Genomic DNA, 18,446 nt, shown 5'->3' on the forward strand with positions numbered 1-18,446 from the left:
AACTAACGAGCATTGGGTGGATTATATTAGGGGTTTTGATATTATATGCCTTCAAGAAACATGGTATCAGGCTGACATTGCGCTGGACGATTACTGTTCCTTTACCGTCCATGCAACACCTTCATCGGCTGGGAGGGCGAAAGGAGGGCTTGTGACCCTAATTTCAGTTAAATATAGGGCACATACAAACCCACGTTTTACAGACCTCACCAAGGTACCAGCTAATCCTCATCTCAAATTTAAATCGAGTAAAGCTACTGCTAGTAAACTGGTATTATAATATCTTTGACCAGAATAACAGCTACGTGATTGAGGATTTACAGGCGCTGATAAATAATACTGTAGGGAACTGGCAGCCCTTGTGCATCCCCTAGGTGGGGGATTTTAATTGCGCAATTTGTCCCCTTAGTGACAGCGGAGTTTGTAGGCTGATAGATACAGAGGGCCAGCCACACCCACATTTTATCCATACCCCACAGGGTGAGGCCCTGAATTCCATTATTATTGACAATGACTTGGGTTTTATTAATACTTATAATTTGGTCAGCAGCTTTTTGCCTCGGTGTCCTACCTATGTTGGAGGCGGTAGAGAAAGCACAATTGATTTTATGTTTATTACTAGGAAGTACACCTCGCTTGTTGGTGACTTTGAGGTAGCACCAAACACCGCAAGCGACCATAATCCTTAAGCTGTTCTTATCCATATAATAGCAAGGGTCGGGAAAGGTGATGGACGTGCCATTGATTTTAATCAAAATAAAGGATTGAGATTAAGCTCGGGTAAGGTTCATCCCACCCAATTTGAAGCAAAAATGGTTAGGACAAATTTTGACCTTATCATGATTTGCTTCATGCGGACTCTCTGCCTGTTGTGGTGGTCCACGACTTTGAGCTGATCTGGGCAGATGTGGCAAAAGATCTGACCAGATCAGTTCAGAGAGGGGAATCCCAGGAGGTGCAATGGTTTAACGCTGAGTGTTCTAAGGCGCATACGAATCTCAAAATAGACCTCCATGCCAGTCCCAGTGATAGAACATTAATTACAAATTTAAGGCAGTCCTACAAGCGCATTACTAAACTAAGACAAGATGAATTGAGGAGCTTGGCTTGCGAGAACTTAGAGACAGCTAGTACCCTGAAAGACTCTAGGAGTTTTGGCGATATAATTAATCGTCCCCTATTCAAGCATGAGCCTAAAACCATGGATTCATTGATCCTGAGGGCAACCTGGGATTCCCACTTCTCAGCAATATTTAACCCCAAAAAACTTTCTAATAGTTGAAGGAAGTGTGGAACTGGCCTTTGACCTAACCTTCACCTCACAATTAAGCTTATTATTTACCGTGGCAGAGACAGAGGAGGCCCTCACAAGGGGAATTAGCATGAAAGCTCCTGGCCCTGACGGGGTCCCTTTAGATTTGTTTAAAAGAAACCCCCTGCTCACTAATGTTTTAAAGCTGTAGTGAATGGCCCCATACCATTATCCTGGAAGGAGGCAATTGTGGTCGCTATATTTAAGAAAGATAACAGGAGTGACCCTGCCTGTTACAGGCCAATCTCATTAATCGACGCTACTGCTAAGGTATTGGGGAGGGTCATCCTCACGCGTCTTGAAACATGGGCCAACAGTACAGGGATTGTGTCTAGACTACAATACGGTTTTAGAAGGGGGATGGGTACCACAGAACAGTGCTAATACTTGTCCCTCATTATGGGCAAGTACATGAAGGCCAGGAGGGGCTCTCTCCATATGGCCTTCTTGGACTTGTCCAGTGCTTTTGACACAGTTGCCATACGATATGGCCCTAGGGGGGATAAGACGGGCCCATTGTCTCCATAGAGGGTGTTCGGCAGGGTTGCAATTTAGCCCCATTCTTGTTTTTATTGTACACAAATGGTCTAGAGGCTTTTGTAATAGAAAAGGAACTTGATTTCCCAAAAATTGGAGGCAAGGCAATTCCAATGTTATCCTTTGCGGATGATACAGTTTTAATGGCTCTGACAGCCAATAGCCTCCAAAAGCCAAAAGCTTTTACCGATTTTTATGGCAGCTTTGGACTTAAAAGTACATTTTCTTAAATCCTATGTCATGGTGTGGGGCCCTAAAGTTACGAAAACTAGGAAATTTGAGGTTGGGGGTAAGACCCTTGATAAGTTAAAAAATGTCACATACTTAGGGAATATCTTTAACAATACCCTGAATTCGGACCACCTCATCACAGCTAGGGTACAACACACGAGTCAGGTTGTGGAGGGCTGTTTCGCTTTGCCCGTAAGCTAGGCCACAAACCAGTGACAGAACTTGTTAGCCTTTACAAAGCGAAATGTCTTCCTGTGGCAGCCTATGGTGCGGGGGTCTGGGGAAACTATAAAACTTGTCACCTGCAGGTTCTGGAAAATAAATTTATCAAGAGACTGTTGTCGGTACCAAATAGTGCCCATACAGCCTTCTGTCACCAGGAGCTCGGGTTGGCGTACCAGGAAGATCGAATTGTTATCGCCCCATTGCTCTTATGGGCTAAGATCTGGTTATCTGAGGACTTAATGTTCTCAAGGGACGTTATCAAAGATTGTACCAACTTAGATAATGCATTGTCCATCCCCTGGCTCTGTTTCAAGAAGGGTAAATTACATGAGCTAGGGTTGGGGCACTTCTATTACAATCCTGCAGGTAATGATACTAATGCAAACATTTTTATAAAAAGAGGCATTTCATGCTAGGGCACGCCAGTATCGTGTACAGATGTTAGCATTAGGCCCCTCATGTTTACCACCTGGTGAACAGAAATTGTTTTTAACGTTTACCATTAATGTTCAAACACGATTTCATCTGACTAGGTTTCGATTAAGCACATTACACTTTTTAGTGGCATTCCCAAAACAATCGGGTTGAGCCCCCAGTTTACCACCTTGTTCATGTGATAATTTCTTAGCTAAGAGCACGTTGCACTTTATTTTGTTCTGTCCTCTTTATACAGAGTTGAGGGGGACATTTTTAACCCCACTTTTAAGGGACATACGGCCAGGTAGCTATATTGGTGGTCTTAACTTCTTACAGTCTTTGTCTACTTCATCTATTTGTATTGCTGTCTCGAATTTTATTAGAGTTGCGATGTCTATAACAAAATGCTATGAGCTACTGTGACATAATTAAAAACCTTTGTCACCCTTTTTACTAAAACTAATCTTAGGGATATAATAGTATTGGTGACATTATAGACTCATATTTGGGGTATTCAATGTTTCTTCTCAAATTGGTTTAAATCCCATATCGTTCTTCATTTTTATTGATTGTTTTTATATATGCCTCTGTAACCATGATAAGAAAATGTATTTTAACAAAATGTATTTGTGAACTTTTCTGGGTCTTGGAACCGAATAAAGATATTTTGACTTGACTTGATATGTGAACTTGGTTATAGAAATGAAAAGTCTAATTCTTAACATATCGCTTTTGTAACGTCACAAAAGTTAAATGTGTCTGAAAATTTAAAGAATTAACTGCCTACACTTCAAACTAAAAGTAAGAACGATATGTTATTTCAAGGCATATTACTCCTAGGCAAAATAAATCCAAATAAATGACAAATAATATTTTCCTCTGTTCAAACAATCTCAGGATTTCAATTAGGATCTCCCCCCCCCCCCCCCCCCCCCCCACCACCACTGTGGGATCAAAGGCACAATTATAACAATAAAGTTGAATTTCCTGTGGAAGCCAGAAGAGGGCGACAGAGGCAAGTGCTCCGGCTCGAGAAGGAACAGCGCTGCTGCCTCCTCGTTCAGGAGCGGAGGATAACAGAGGCCCAGAGGTGCATTCCTCGTCTCTGTCAAAGGATGTTCTCTCCTTGCTGAAGATGCTGATGGGAAACTCTAACCACAGGTCTTGCATCTGTAACAGAAAGACTGAAGATCAGATGTTTCTATAGTAAGAGCCCAGCCTCAGCCAGAGGACAGATTATAAGTAACAGTTCAGAACAAACATGAATATCACTGGAAATCATTGCCTTCCATTTCTAATATATACTCTGTGTTGAGCCTCCCAGGGATGCTGTGAGTAACAAGCATGAACTGATCTATCCATTTACAAAAGCAGAATCTGAGTTAAAAAAAAAAAAAACAGGTGATTTCTTTCTTGAACAGAACACCCACCCTAAAAGGTTTGTTGCACTTTTGAGTAAGTTTCCTTCTTTTCAGTATTCACAAACTCAGGGCCCAATTCACAATCTGCACTTTGTAGTACATTTGTAGAACTAAAAAACATACTACAAATTGCAAGTCACACATTATGGTTGGAGTTGCATGGCTCTGCACTGCCTCTGTGCATGGTTCTATACCCCAAATGTGGATCTCTGCACATGTAAGTATACGTTTTAGTAGTAAATAGGAAGAGACTGGAGTGAATTGGTGGGAAAAGGGCCTTGACTTACTACTAAAGGGGATGGGGATTGAGAGAAGTGAGCAGAATTTACCCAATGGGACGCGAGAGGCCAAAGTAAGGCAAATGGGTGGCTGGCAAATTGGAAGTGTTCCGACTTCAACACAAACCTCAGGTAACAACTGTGGGACTGCAAGACTGGTGCATGAAATACATGCCCCTCAAGTCCAGAGACACCGTCCGGTCTCCACAGATCAGAAGAGAAAGAATCTGAGAAGAATGAGCATTCTGGATTGCTCTCCCTCCAGAACGGTACTCAGTGGGCAGAGGTCCAATACAAGCCTGAGGCCTCAGTCTTTCTTCAGAATGAAGAAGCAGCGTGAATAACACCCCTTCTCTTTCGCGGAGTCCAGCACCCGCTCAATGACCCCTTTAGTGAGGAGATGTTTGACTTTCTGTAACAAGATTGCAGAGTGATCCTTTGAAAGCTGCTCTGGTGTTGGGAGAAGATGGGCAGAGGAGGAAATAAAAGGCAGGGTGTAGCCCTTTTAAATAATTTGTAAGACCCACTTGTCTGAGGTGATGAATATCCAGCCGGGCAAAAAATCCTGGCTCCTAACGGATGGGTATGGGCCTTCGAGGGCAACCTAAAGCAGCCTGGTAGATGCTGCAGCAGGGGGGAGAAGCTGGAGGATTGCTGCTCTTGCTGGGGTAATGGGGGAGGAGAAGCTGGAGGATTGCTGCTCTTGCTGGGGTAATGGGGGAGGAGAAGCTGGAAGATTGCTGCTCTTGCTGGGGGTAATGGGGGAGGAGAAGCTGGAGGATTGCTGCTCTTGCTGGGGTAATGGGGAGGAGAAGCTGGAGGATTGCTGCTCTTGCTGGGGTAATGAGGGAGAAGCTGGAGGATTGCTGCTCTTGCTGGGGTAATGGGGGAGGAGAAGCTGGAGGATTGCTGCTCTTGCTGGGGTAATGGGGGAGGAGAAGCTGGAGGATTGCTGCTCTTGCTGGGGGAACGGCATTGGACTCCACCACATCCTCTGCCTGAAAAGGACAGGCTCTCTCCACCACGACAGGATGTGACGGCTGGCATCGTCTAACAGCTAGGCCCTGGCATAGTCTCTGAGATTTCTCTACTGTTGGTGAAACTGTTTGACTGGATACAAGAGCCCTAAATATGGTGCTGTGGTGCGACTAACTGAATTACAGTTGTGTCAAAACAGCTTTCTCTCAAACAACCGAGACGTATCAAAAGGCATATCCATTAGGGACGCAAGTACATCTCCTGAAAACCTGGTTGATGTCGGGGTGTGCCTTCCAAGCAAGACACTTGTGCCAACAACTTTACCTAAGCAGTCTACAGTATCCAGGCCAGCATGCAAAATATACTATCACTATCACAGTGGCCAACTTAGTCCTGAGGTCTTCTGGGACAGCCAGCAAGATCTTGCTGGCCAGGTCCCACAAAGCATGGGTGTACCCACCCAAGAGGCTTACTGTGTTGAGAGGTCTAAGGGCAAAGATGGTCCAGGAGAACATGTTCTCTCCAAACGCATCACTTCGTTTTGACTCTATTCGGAGGATTGGTCTGAAAAGAATTTGGATTCACCGTATGGTTGGTGCCTGAACTGCCCAGGCGTTCTGATGTAGTATGCTTATTTTGGAAATCTGTATTCTTGGGGTCCAGCGTATGTCTCCTAACCACATGCTGATTAACTGGATCTTAGTCCATCTCACCAACAGGGTGTCAGTAAGGGCTTCATTGAATGATAGCAGTGGCTCAGACGAGGCCGGCCCCAGTTGGAGAATTTCAGTTATTAAATTTGCTATTGATTTAACAATGGGCAATTTTAATTCTAGGAATTCAGCCCTTTATACCACTAATGCAAGAGGCACCGGTGGCCCATGTGAACAGCCTAGCTCTGTTTCAGGGGACGCATCAGCCTGACTTGTATTTTGCAAGTCTAACTATGAGCCTTCATCAGTACGACGGGTAAATAAATTATACACAATCAACATCAAGTTATCCCTCTGTTAGAAGAGACACATTTCAAGGAGGGGGTTGTTACGTGCCACACCTGTATACTACTTCAAAAGCAGGTGAGAAAAGGGAAAAAAATATTTTTTATAAATAGCCCTCAACCACTCTAGTAATGTCATGCTTCATCATTGGGTTCACCCTGACCCCTAAAAGTCAGGGTGGGCTCGACCATGTTTTAGGGCGCTCTTTTTAGATTGTTATGTAGAGGGGCGTAACGTTTAAATAAGAATTCTTCAAACACTCTCAAGGTATCCCTTTATTAGCAGGTGGATATGAAAGATTAAAAAATAACTATAAAGGGGACTGAGGATATTATGGTCCTTTGACCCTTTAATTTGCCAACATGTTTCAGCCCTACACTACTGCCCTAGTAGGTCCTGGGCTTTTGTCAGGGTGTTTTATTTTCTAGTACTCCCCCGGTGACGTATATTCTTTACGTAGAAATGTTCATTTGGCAAGCATTCTAAATCAAGGCATGCCCAAGCAGTATTATCCTTGCCAGTTCAATCAGTACCCTCTTATTTGGTAAATATTACCTCTTGGAGGTGTGGGGGAGGGGGGTTGGCCCTGTAGCCAAACAATCGTCAAGGGTCCCTACTATCCGTACCACCTATTCCGCTTCCGCTCTCCCCGGCTTACAGCCTTGTGCATGCAATGACAAAGAATGCATGCCACATGAACATGTTTACGCACAGAATATACGCCACCGGCGGAGTACTAGGAATACAAACCCGCCCTGACGAACACCTCATCAAAAGCCTGGAGTCGCCCAATGGATACAGATGGCAAACGTTACTGTCATACAGTCCTAGGTGCACATTTCACAAGTAGATATTGTAGTCATACCTTAACCACTGAAGCTGAAACAAACGAGAAGATTATTGTTATAATTGAGCAACTTATGTCCCTTGGAGTGCGGCCAGCACCTACCTTCAGGCAGAGCACTGGCTGGACGAAGAGTCCCCAGGAGCTGGGTCTGCAGAGAGAAGAGAGTGTGAGACTGCTGCTTCCTGTCCAGAGAGGTCTCTTTTTTTATTTAATTCTTTATTTGTGATTTTTGCAATTTAACAATTCAGCAACTGTAGGACAGCAATGGTAAGTTCCCGCCCCAGCACAGTGATTACTACCAGTACCCAGCAACATGACAGCATACAATAATACACACATGTAATTTGTAAGCAGTACGATACCTTCTGCCCCATCCAGTCCCTCACTCTCACCCATGCCAGTCACCCAGTCACACCCACGTGCTACCGCTCCCTGTCACTCTCCTACCATATAAGATATGTGTCTCTTTGACAAACACAGTAGACAACACAGAATGCTGACCTTTGTAAATAAATAGTGCCTGGAAGCGTCTCTAAGCAGGGGCCTGTCTGACAATGAAACAGCGAGGTGCCATAAATGCAGTAAGAGGGGCAGAGGGCGCAGTGTGAACATACTTCAAGCCTTTTTCTCACTGCTCTCTGATCCCTTAGAAAGTTTAACTTAAACAAGTCAACACTCACTCACCTGATTTCACTTCAATGTACTGATTTCCTCCTGATAAAAATACACTGAATGAGTCTGTGGTCAGAGGTCACAGAGGTCATACAGCTCATTCTCTCTACAGGTCTGCACAGGTGTGTGTGGGGAGGTGGGCAGCAGACAGGTGCAGGGAAGAAGAGCCTACTCTGTTAGACTTTATATGAAGCTTCAGAACAAGTCATATCTTTCCAGCAGCCTTAGTTCACCATACAATAGGCTCTTGTCATGGATCAGCAGCACTGACCCCTTGCAGTAGGACCCAGTACGGCTTATAACAAATGTGAGAGTTCCTCTTGCCTCTTTTGCATGGTTAGCCCCTGGTTTATGCCTGGTTTTGAGATGGTTTCAATTGAAGTGCACAGGGTCACTGCCAACCAGGTCCCCTGTGCCAGTGCTTCTTCCCCAAAATGTATCCACAATTGGTACTTCTGCCCCTGTACACCCCTAGTAAGTGGTGCCCTGGGTAAATAGGGCCTTGGAGTTGAAGAGAGTCCCCTGGGACGCCCTTCACCGGGCCCATGCCACTGCCCTTGCAGCTTGCATGCCCCTGTGAGGTAGAAAATGACAAAGTCGACTTGGCACACTGCTTAGGTGCTATGCCAACCAGCACTGCCTGAAGGTATAGGTAAGTCACCCCTCTAGTAGGCCTCACAGCCCTAAGGCAGGGTACACAATACCACAGGTGAAGGGATATCTTCATGAGCAGATATGCCCCTACAATATTAGGTCCATTCCTCAATATTGTAAGTGCCAGTGAAGCCATAGAGAGTACATGGGCTGGAAACCCGACAACTCGAGTTCCATAGCACCATGATGGCTTCAATGAACACAGGAGTGTTTGGTACCAAACTACCCCTCTCAATAGGTCAACACTGATGCCAGTGTGAGATTTATTGAACCATGTACTCAGAGGGGACCCCTGAAGACCTACTGACTCTGGTGTGGTCTCTAACAGGCTGCAGGCAGCCAGCCTCCACCAGACATGTTTCTGGACCCCTGCGTTGAGAGCCGCTTCTCTCTGGGACTAGAAACAATGCACATCCTGGGCAGAGGAGTCACACCTCCATCCCCAGGATGGGCCAGTGCTCGCAGGAGACGCTTCAAAGGCCTGAAGCCTTTGTAATGCAACCCTCAGCCTCTGCTGCTAGCAGCAGATGGCAGCCCCCGGTTTAAACCCCCACTTTGGGTGGGAAAACCGGTGAGAAAACCTAGAAGAATAGGAGGTGTGCCCACCTCTACCACCTCCATTCTTAAGGTGGGGGAGGCAAGGTGAAGCACATCTTTCAGTCCCCGCCATCTTGAAGATGGGGAGACTACTCCAATCAGGACTAGGTCTGTGCCCCCTCCCACAGGAGTGTGGCATAATAGAGTGTGTAGTCACCGCAGGTAAGGTGCCTATTGGTCCTACCTACTACTCCGTTAAACACCCCTAAATGTAGTATTTAGGTGGCTCAGCCAGATCTAGAAACTAGATCTGCGACGACCTTAGAAGAAAGAGGACATACCTGCAGAGAAGACTGAAGACGACGACTGCCTTGGCCCCAGCCCTACCGGCCTGTCTCCAGCTTCCGCAAATCTGCAACCTGTATTGCAGGCAGCGACCTCTGAAAACCCTGTGAGGACTGCGAACTGTCTAGTAGAAAACAACTCCCAGGTCTCCGGATCCAGCTGGAACCGCGATCCCTGCCCACTCTGCACCCGATGCCCACAGTCTGAGTGGCACACCTGCCCAGTGAAGTCTTCTCAGCAATACTGATCTTTGAGTGCAGCATTGGCTGACCGCTCCTGACCTCCACCCTCCACGACGACGACTGCAAACTGAATCCGAATGCTCCCATGACTGCAACCGACACCGGTAAGAGGATTACAACGTCGAAGGCATCTCTGCACCCAAAGCCCCTGGACCTTGGTGATCTGAACAGACAGTGCCCCTGCGACCCCCTATATCTCTACTTACCTCTGCTGTGATTGGTCTCCTTCTTACAACCTCTGGTGCGACGTCTGCACTGAAAAGCATTGGGCGCCCCATGCTGATTTTGTATCCTGCACCTGCCCGCCCCTGTGCCGCAGGTGGTGCATGTTTGGTGCTGCCTTTTGGCCTCCTCGCGATAAAGCCTGGCCCCTGCAACAAATCCACTTACCTACAAGAAGTGTGGCTCCAGGCAACCCCATTCTACATCGAAAAACATTTGGCTGAACGCAGACTTTGACCTCTGCACCCGCCCGCCCCTGGGCTGCCGGGTGGTGCAGTTGGCACTCTCCTGACCCTTGCCCCTTGCTGATCTTTGGGCCCGAAGACTGGATATGTAAGTGTGGTACTTACCTGTTAAACCACATTATTCTTTTCCCCATAGGATTACCGTGAACTGCTAAGAAAATATTCTACGTGTCGACTATGGAAAGTGCAAAATATTATTCTTTTTAAATGTACTTACCTGATTGCGAAGATCTTGGTCTTAAAATAAAATACAAACAAAGTATATTTTTTCTAAAATGTGTATGGCTCTCCTTTTTGAGTCTTATGTCCATTATTGGTCAATGTTGTGCAATAAATGTCTCACACTCCTCTGTGTTAGGCCTAAGGCTGCTACCACTAATAGAGCACTTTGGGTTTTACATCGAGCCCTGTACACTTTGGGGAAACCCCTGGACTCTGTGCACGGTCTTACAACCTTGTGGCAATGTTACATGCAGAGACAGCTTCCTACAACAAGTAGACCACAAAAGAAGCATGGCGCATGCCACCACTCTCATTTCATGCCACAGGGTATCACCATAGTTCAGTTTAAAGCTTTTTACCCACTAGAATATGATTCAGATGCACCCACTGCTTGGTGAGGAGTACAGAGCGAGTGTAGATTCACAGAGGGATTCTCATGGGCACATCTGCTTCAAGGCTCAGGCCTGATGTAAGTCATGATATCAGCAGATTTACGTACAAGTGTGAAATGTACCAGCCTAATGTAATTCTCTTGAAGGGAGCATAGTGGTTGTACACCACGGTTAAGGCAGCTTCAGGTTGCACAAGGTCACACATAGATGGCTTCCATCTGCAACTCAGTGGTTCCTCAGGGGCACAATTAGGGCACACAATATCATTCCCCTGTTACCGAGGCATAGTCTTCAAGAATTCATAAGTCTTGAGTGAAAAACTAGGGAGGTAAAGCCAAACATGCCCTAATGGGCCAATCAGAGAATGCCACTTGACAGTCTGGAAGAAATGCATCTAAAATGGCGTCTGGGCCTCATGTACCCTCTGCAACAGTTATGCATCTGGCCCTAAAAACTCATGTGAGCCACAATATTTTACTCTTTTAAATGTTTTAGGCTCATCAGTGATATTGAACAGGAAGTTTACAGTACATTTCTTTCATGGAAGACTCTGGCTGAACAAGTCCCTTTGTAGGTACTCAGTTACTTCTGGCCTGTAGTAGGCCTGGGTGTAATTAAATCAAGGGTCATATTTCACGCATACATGGGTGGCTCAAAATGTGCTATTTGAAAGTCACTGCTGACATTTTATACTTAAAATACCTAAAGTCATCACCTACACATAAATCAGTGCTCAAAATTTCGAGCTTCCCTGGAAGTCCCACTGAGGGCTCATTTGAAGCTTCCAACTCAGTCAGGTTAGCCAAACCCAACTTGACTGAATTCACACTTAAGTACATCCGGTACGGTGGAATGTTAAGGGCTGAAAGTTAGTCTCTTACTTCAAGGTATGTCCCTTCAGAGCTCTTAGGTTGAAGTGTGAGGTGATAAAGTAGTATCTTTGGAAGGAGTCCTTTTTTAGGACGAGAACCCTCACTCACTCAAGGGTGACATGCTTCATCATTGGGTCCCCTCCCCACACCTGGACTGCAAATGGGAGGAGCAGAGGTGTTTTGAGATGAGCGATGGTTAAAGAGTGAGTGAGGGACAGAGTGCATTCAGAGATTGTGATGTGTTGTGTGTGAAAAAACTACTTCCAAGGGGCCAAAATATTTGTATTAAGTAGGTCCAGAGGAGTTGGTTAAAAAAAGAGGACTAGGGTTTTCCACCAAACAAAACCCTCTTGGTGGTCATGGTCGACATGTTTCTGCCCAATAGCGGACTCCTCACGGGGTTCCAGGGCATTCATCAGGACCTTCAGTAGTTACAGTAAATCTTAATACGGGCCCGTCTAGAATCCAGAAAGTCAGCCCGCATATGTGAAAGGGTCCACCGTCGTGCTAAAGAGTAAAGGGGAAGAGGGAGAAAGCAACAAATAAGCATTTCATCAGCACATATTCTGTATTCAATCAAGAAGGGTGCATAATTACATATGCATTTATATAGTGGTTTTGATTAAATAGATTAAGGTCAGTTCCATTTATCTTAGTTTGCAAAAATATGTAATGTAACATATGGTTTTTAATAAAGCACCGATTCAAACTCGCAGGCACATCCTATGCTTTCTGGTGGATTCATTAACTCCTCAAGGAGTCAGTCGCATCCACCCTCAAGACACTAGACACATCCAGGAGGGCCCCACTGAAAACGAAATCATAATGAGCATTCGTGCTTTGCTGTCCTCAGTTTCTCATAATGGTATAGAAAAACCAACGCTGATCAGTGAGCCTTTCGGGGGGGTGTGGCGGGGTGTTGTCAAGTGAGGTTGGTGTTTCGAGTGGTATATCTCAAAGCGCGCTAAATAACCCTTCCATATCAGAGGAAGCGTTGTGTAGCATGCTGACTGCACAGCTGTGTGGAGATGTCATCTCTTCACACATTATTGAAACTATTGGGTTCATCTTGGACCCCAAATTGATTCTCATTGTCGTGGAATCATAAAATGAGGTAAGAACGCCCTGCAGTCATGTGGGAGTAAAGTGAAAGGGCAGGAGCAGTGCTGGAGACTGTCTAACGGACTCCGTCACCAAAGCATCAGAACGAGTCACAACAAGCAAGAGTCTATTCCTGGTTGACCGAGCGGAGCTTGTGTTCAGCTGGGTTCACTCTAATGGAGAATGGTGGACTAACCACAGCGAAAATAGCGCTGTGAGCCTGCAGTGGCCTTACTGGAGAGCAAGCAGCCTATACGGTTCAGTAGGACAAGCATTGGCATAGCCAATAGGTCTCGCCTTTGGGACCTTATAAGTGTTTAGTTCTCCAGCACAATATCCTTGGTGCAACAAAATCAACTGTTGCGTGGCTTAACACTGATAAGGCCCCAAAGGCGAGACCTATTGGCTATGCCAATGCTTATTGTACTCGCAGTAACTTTAAGCATTCTAAAAATATCTCCTGGTCGCGCCCCCGTCCTGTGTAATGCAGTAATGGACAGGCCTGCGTGCATCACTGCCATGTTTGCCTCCAGCCTCACAGGGGATCCACAGAGTAAGCTGTAAAGCAATTGCATCCGGGATGGCAAAGCTGATGACTGGATAGTAAAGTAAACTGAGTCACAATTTATCAAAAGCGCGCGTAATGCCAGCCCGCTGACAGCAGCTCCGATGTTTCTATAATGGTTGCCTTTCATCTGCGGCAAGGCGGCCAGGAGAAGCGCACAAAATGTGCTATTTCCAAATGCCATCTCTGTCAACCGCCCTTCCATCACAAGTGCTCGAGTCAAGCGGCTGCCACTAAAACCTGTCGTGTACCTCTCTGCTCTTAAGAGTCTGGTTCTTCGCTTGACGTCAGAGCCCTATACTTAAATAATTAATCGTGGCACCAACTGGAAAAGGCACTTCAATGTACACGGGGAGGAAAGTGCACTTTGTGGTAAATGTTCAGTGCGTTTCCCTCCGCCAGATTTTTTATCTTTTGAATTGTAGTACTTCGCTTTCTTGAGATAGATGGGCTTTGATTTAATTTCATGTTGTCATTTTAGCATGTGGGTAGGCAAATCCAAGTGGCATCCGCGTCCCATCTGTAGTTAACTGAATTGACCACAGGTGACATTCACTGGAACCGAATCTTGTCTCTGCATCTTCTGGGCATGAGGCCAGAGCGTTTGCGTGTGTAATCTGACCAGTAAACGCTGCAGACCCCTATGACGTGACGTGTTGTGTTGGAGTGATGTCTTTGTAAGCGCGCTTTTGGTTCCGCCTTCGTGACTTTGATATTAACCACGCATCCAGTGGCCAACTGTTGAACATGCATTTTATATGACCATCAAGCAGCCTGAAAGATCCGGCAGCTCTATGCATTTCAACAAACGGGTGTGGCGTTGCATGTGTGTGTCGCACATGCTTGAGGGCGGTGCAGCCTCATGCAGGGAAGCAGAGAGCATTCCGCGTTCCAGACCGGAGACCGGCGCGTGAAGGGATGACCTCACCGCGTCCAGACGCTGCCTGCAGGCGGCGGGTCGGCACGGCCTGGAGAGCGCTGCACCGTTTCACTGCACTTCACTGCTATTGTGATTATGTTCAGCACTTGAATGCCAAAGAAGTAAAGAACAAGCATTGCAGTTAACCCCAACAAATCTGCAATCATCCGAAGAATGGAGTGAAATGTCAGTTTGTGATGCTTTGCGTGTAGCTACAATTCGGGCTGTTAGCAGGCGGATCGTTGCTTACAAGATTTGAGTAACTGCAATTTAAAAAATTACAGATTTTCTTCTGCGTCTAAACAGTTTTTGAGTTAAATGACCTCTTTTAGAGTTGCATCTTTGAATGTTATTTCCGGAATCATCATTTTCTTCAGCAGCCTTAAAGAGCTATACAATCTTAGGACAAATATTCATTCGTCAAGCAGAAATCCTTCTAAGTGCTTTTGAGCTTCTTGAAGTTCTCACAAAGATATCAGATACATCTAGAAATTCTTTTAAAAATACAATAAGTCTCTTATCTATCCACAGCGCCTCGCATTATTGCACAATGCAAACGTTTGCTGCCTTGGGGAGCGGTGTGACTCTGAGGGCTAGTGGCGGCAGATGTGACTGTTTTTTGCAGATTGCTACTTTAGGAGGTCTTGTTGTGAGCGGGTTAACCCAGCACTTGATATGTTTGTCTTCAATGTCAACCTCAGAGTGCCTATACAGGGATATGCCACCGCAGAGCACTGTGCGGTAGTTTCAAGTGTCCCACCCACAGCAAGCACAAGGTCCTTATAATGGATGGAATATGGGCTTCCATAAAGTGGGTGAGGATACATGGGAGAGGGTTGGTAACACTCCCCCGTGACTATAATGTAAGTGGGGCACCAGATAAAAAAGTCTGAAAATTGAGGTCACATGCTGAAACATTGAGAGCTTATGGGCAACATCATCAATAGTTGGTGCCCAAACATAAACATTTTACAGAAGCATTGTTTTCCTGATCAATGCACAGTACATACATATAGACTTGCCTTAAACTGCACTATTGTTGTTACAGGTAAGTCATGAATTCATTTCTCAATTACCAGTTTAAATAGATCTCTAACGGTAAGTGCACAATTTGTGGTAAACTTCTTGAAAGGGAATGTATTTTGTGGAACAAAGCATATACAACAGTGGCATACAATAATCTCCAAATGATTCCACTAGCTGGTACTTGTGCCCATAGCTCAATCTTTAGGGCCTGGTCTCTATCCCGAGGTATGCGCACCCCTGCATGATGCCAAAGGGCCGATCTCAAGTAACTGGATTTACTGCCCGAACTGAGATTCCAGTGTTATCGGTGGAATACAGCAGTCCGGTGTCCAATAGGCACAACCTGATTGATGGGAACACAACAGGAGCTGCAGGTTCTCTGGATAAGAAGGGGTTGTGCATTTGTATTAGTTTATTGTGCTTAAATGCCCCCTCCATCAGTGATGCTGTTAATAGATACCACAGCTCACAGTGCAAGTTGACAGAGGACAGAGGAAGACCCATGGTAGCGACAAAGTACGATATTGCCGGAGAGACCGTATCCCTTCATTGCAACCTTGCACCTGGAGACTCTTGTGCACGCAAGATGCAGCAACTAGCTTCAGTCGAGCGTTCGTGCAGCACACGACCGCCTTGAAAGAGAGAGAGAGTGCGACCAAAAGAGAGAGAGAGAGAGTGAGCAAAAGAGAGCGAGCGAGAGTGTGAGCGAGCGAAAGAGAGAGAATGCGAGAGAGAGAGCATGCGAGCAAAAGAGGGAAAGCGAGAGTGAGGGGGGAAATAAAAAAAAAGCGCAGCCCACGCTGTGTTTAATGACGCGGCCGCAGTAAACTGATCACAAGTAGGGGAGGTGTGCTGTGTCTGCCTGCTGGAATTTGAAGCACTTGTGCTTGTGCTGGCCTCCGCCTTGCTGGAGCGAGCAGCGGTGGTGTGAGAGCCATATGTTTTCAATTAGCATGCACGTCGCTGCTCGCTTCTGCAAGGTGGATGCCAGAACAAGCACGAGTGTGCTTGAAAAGGAGCAGACCGATTTCTAAAGCTCATCTCCTAGAGCAGTGCATGCATGCTGCCTAGGCGAGACCTAAATAACGGAGCGCAATGGCACCCCTCATGTGTGCGTCTATTACGGGATGGTTTTTGCAAGGCGGGGTGTCTAGCATATCATGTCCTTCGGGACGGTTGGACAACCGGTGTTCTCAGGATGGGGGAGCATAAAAATGCATGCGGGAGGTCTCCCAACGTAAGGCTGTGTCAGCCGTAGTCGGACTGGTAGCATGCAGTGGAGTCAATTTGCTGAGGGATAGTTTTTCCTAAAGTACCAAGCGGAGACTCTCGAGTCTCCCGTAGATGGGTGGAACAACGAGTGTCTCATGCCAGGTAGTGGTGGTCTCCCACAGTGGTACTTACCTGACGTTGGGTGCCACTGTTTACCTGGTCTGTTGGCGAGGGTAAGATCCGCTGGTCGTTATTAGGGCAGCAGGGCATGCCTACACCATGTTGACTACGTCCCCGGCATCTACGTGGTGTATGTCACGTCCCTGGTGTCTTGGGATATGTATTTCGGCTGCAGCTACAGTTATAAACAGCTGCAAGAATTCCGGACTCATACAAAACACAATAGGAAAAGTGAGGTAATGAGATCGAAAGTGTGCGCGAGACGCACAGGACAGTCTTAGCATCCTGAAACCTGACTGTTGAAGCAGCTGTAACTCCCGAGGTTACGTGCTGTCAGGGTGTCCTCAGATAAGGAAAATATGGCATTCTAGTCCGTGGAGGGTTACCTGTTCGACTGGTGGAAAAAAGGGGAGGAAAACAAAGAAAGAACATCCCTCTAGAGTGGAGGGGGGTAAGCTCGTTTATGTACACGGTATGTTAGCATGGAGCTGTGTTCAATCTGGGGATATTTGCTCACGTGTACATTCTATTGCTCCTCATGATTCTAATATAATATAAGCGATGAGCTGACAGGTTGACGTGCAGGTAGCCAGGCTCAAGGTCTAGAGTGTCCTAGGCCAGGGTGCATTCTGGAAGGCCATGCGTGAGGACACCGAACTGGACCCACAGGCACAGAAAAGCCACCCCTGCTTACCCAGGATAAAAAGTTCTGAGGGTGGAAGCGCCCAGCCCTGGGCTCCCTTCTCCAGCCTGACACGTCGCAAAGTGCATGGGATGGCGCCCTGCAGGCACTGGAACATCTCCCCTGCTTATTCTGGTTCAGCTCAACTGGGCCCTGGGTCAGAGCTCTGGCTGGCCTTGGGTACAAACCACTGGCCTGCCATGTCACAAAGTGTCCCAGACGGGGTCCCACAAGAACAGGAGGGGTCTCCCCTGCTCATCCGGGTTCAGAAGTTGTGACCAGAAATTCATCTGGCCCTGGGCTGGGAAGGCCTGGTCTCCCTTCTCTGGCCCACTGTGTTGCGAAGTGCCCGGCACAGGGTCCCAAAGGCACCTTGGGATCTCCCCTGCTTGTCTGGGTTCAGAAGCTCTGACCAGGCCCTGGACTCCCTTATCCAGCCCACCATGTCGCAAAGTGCCCAGGATGGGGTCCCGCAGGCACAGGAGGTCTCTCCTGCTTGTCCATATACAGAAGGGTGACCTGGCCCCGGGACAGAGCTCCCGCTGGCCCTGGGGGCAAGCCATGGGCTTCCTTCTCCAGCCCACTGTGTCACAAAGTGCCAACAGCCCGGGGAGGTCTCCATGAGGATAGCCATTTGCCCGATACCCAGCTCAGGCCCCAAGAACCCAGGCCTTAGAGTCCCTGTCTTCTTCACGGGTGAGCAAAACCTGTTTCATAAGAAATGGCGCAATCAGATGGCTGTCCTTTGAGTCTGGTCACTCTGAGCCCTGGACATCTGGTCATACAACATCCTATAGCATGCACAGATGGCCGGGCAGTCCCCAAGTGGACCTATTTGTCTCGTCAAAGCCAGCCAGGGCTCAAGGAGATTAGGTATGTTTTCTCCAATGGCCCCCTGTGCAAGTAAGGGGGGAGGTAGCCTTCTTCTGGGTTAGTAGGGACAGTGTATTCAGGCCCTTTGGCTGCTGGTGAAATACCACTACTCGGGGAGGACAGAATCCTCCTGCAGAGCACTAGGGCAAAAGCTCACTTGATATCGATTTTCAATATGTTTACAGAATGTGATAGTGGGGCCTCACGATCTTTTTGACTTTTTGAGTTTTAAGCAAGAGGT

At 46.8% G+C, this 18,446-nt stretch overlaps 1 protein-coding gene across 2 annotated transcripts in view; it reads right to left on the reverse strand.

Annotated features, from left to right (window-relative positions):
- Window positions 1-3,519: 3,519 nt before the first annotated feature.
- Window positions 3,520-18,446, reverse strand: part of LOC146869771 (class I histocompatibility antigen, Gogo-C*0203 alpha chain-like) — a 320,615-nt gene continuing 305,688 nt past the window's right edge. Inside the window, exons 7-8 of one of the 2 annotated variants that reach the window (XM_085614990.1) lie at window positions 7,347-7,392; window positions 3,520-3,892 (exon numbers count right to left, since the gene is read on the reverse strand). In XM_085614990.1, coding sequence (XP_085471116.1) covers window positions 7,349-7,392 — 44 coding nt within the window. In that variant the 3' untranslated portion in view covers window positions 3,520-3,892; window positions 7,347-7,348. The remainder of the gene's footprint in view (window positions 3,893-7,346; window positions 7,393-18,446) is intronic. The other variant, XM_085615000.1, reaches the window with a different exon arrangement.

Source organism: Triturus cristatus, chromosome 1_1 (genome assembly GCF_964204655.1).
Source record: "Triturus cristatus chromosome 1_1, aTriCri1.1, whole genome shotgun sequence".
Classification (NCBI taxonomy): domain Eukaryota; kingdom Metazoa; phylum Chordata; class Amphibia; order Caudata; family Salamandridae; genus Triturus; species Triturus cristatus.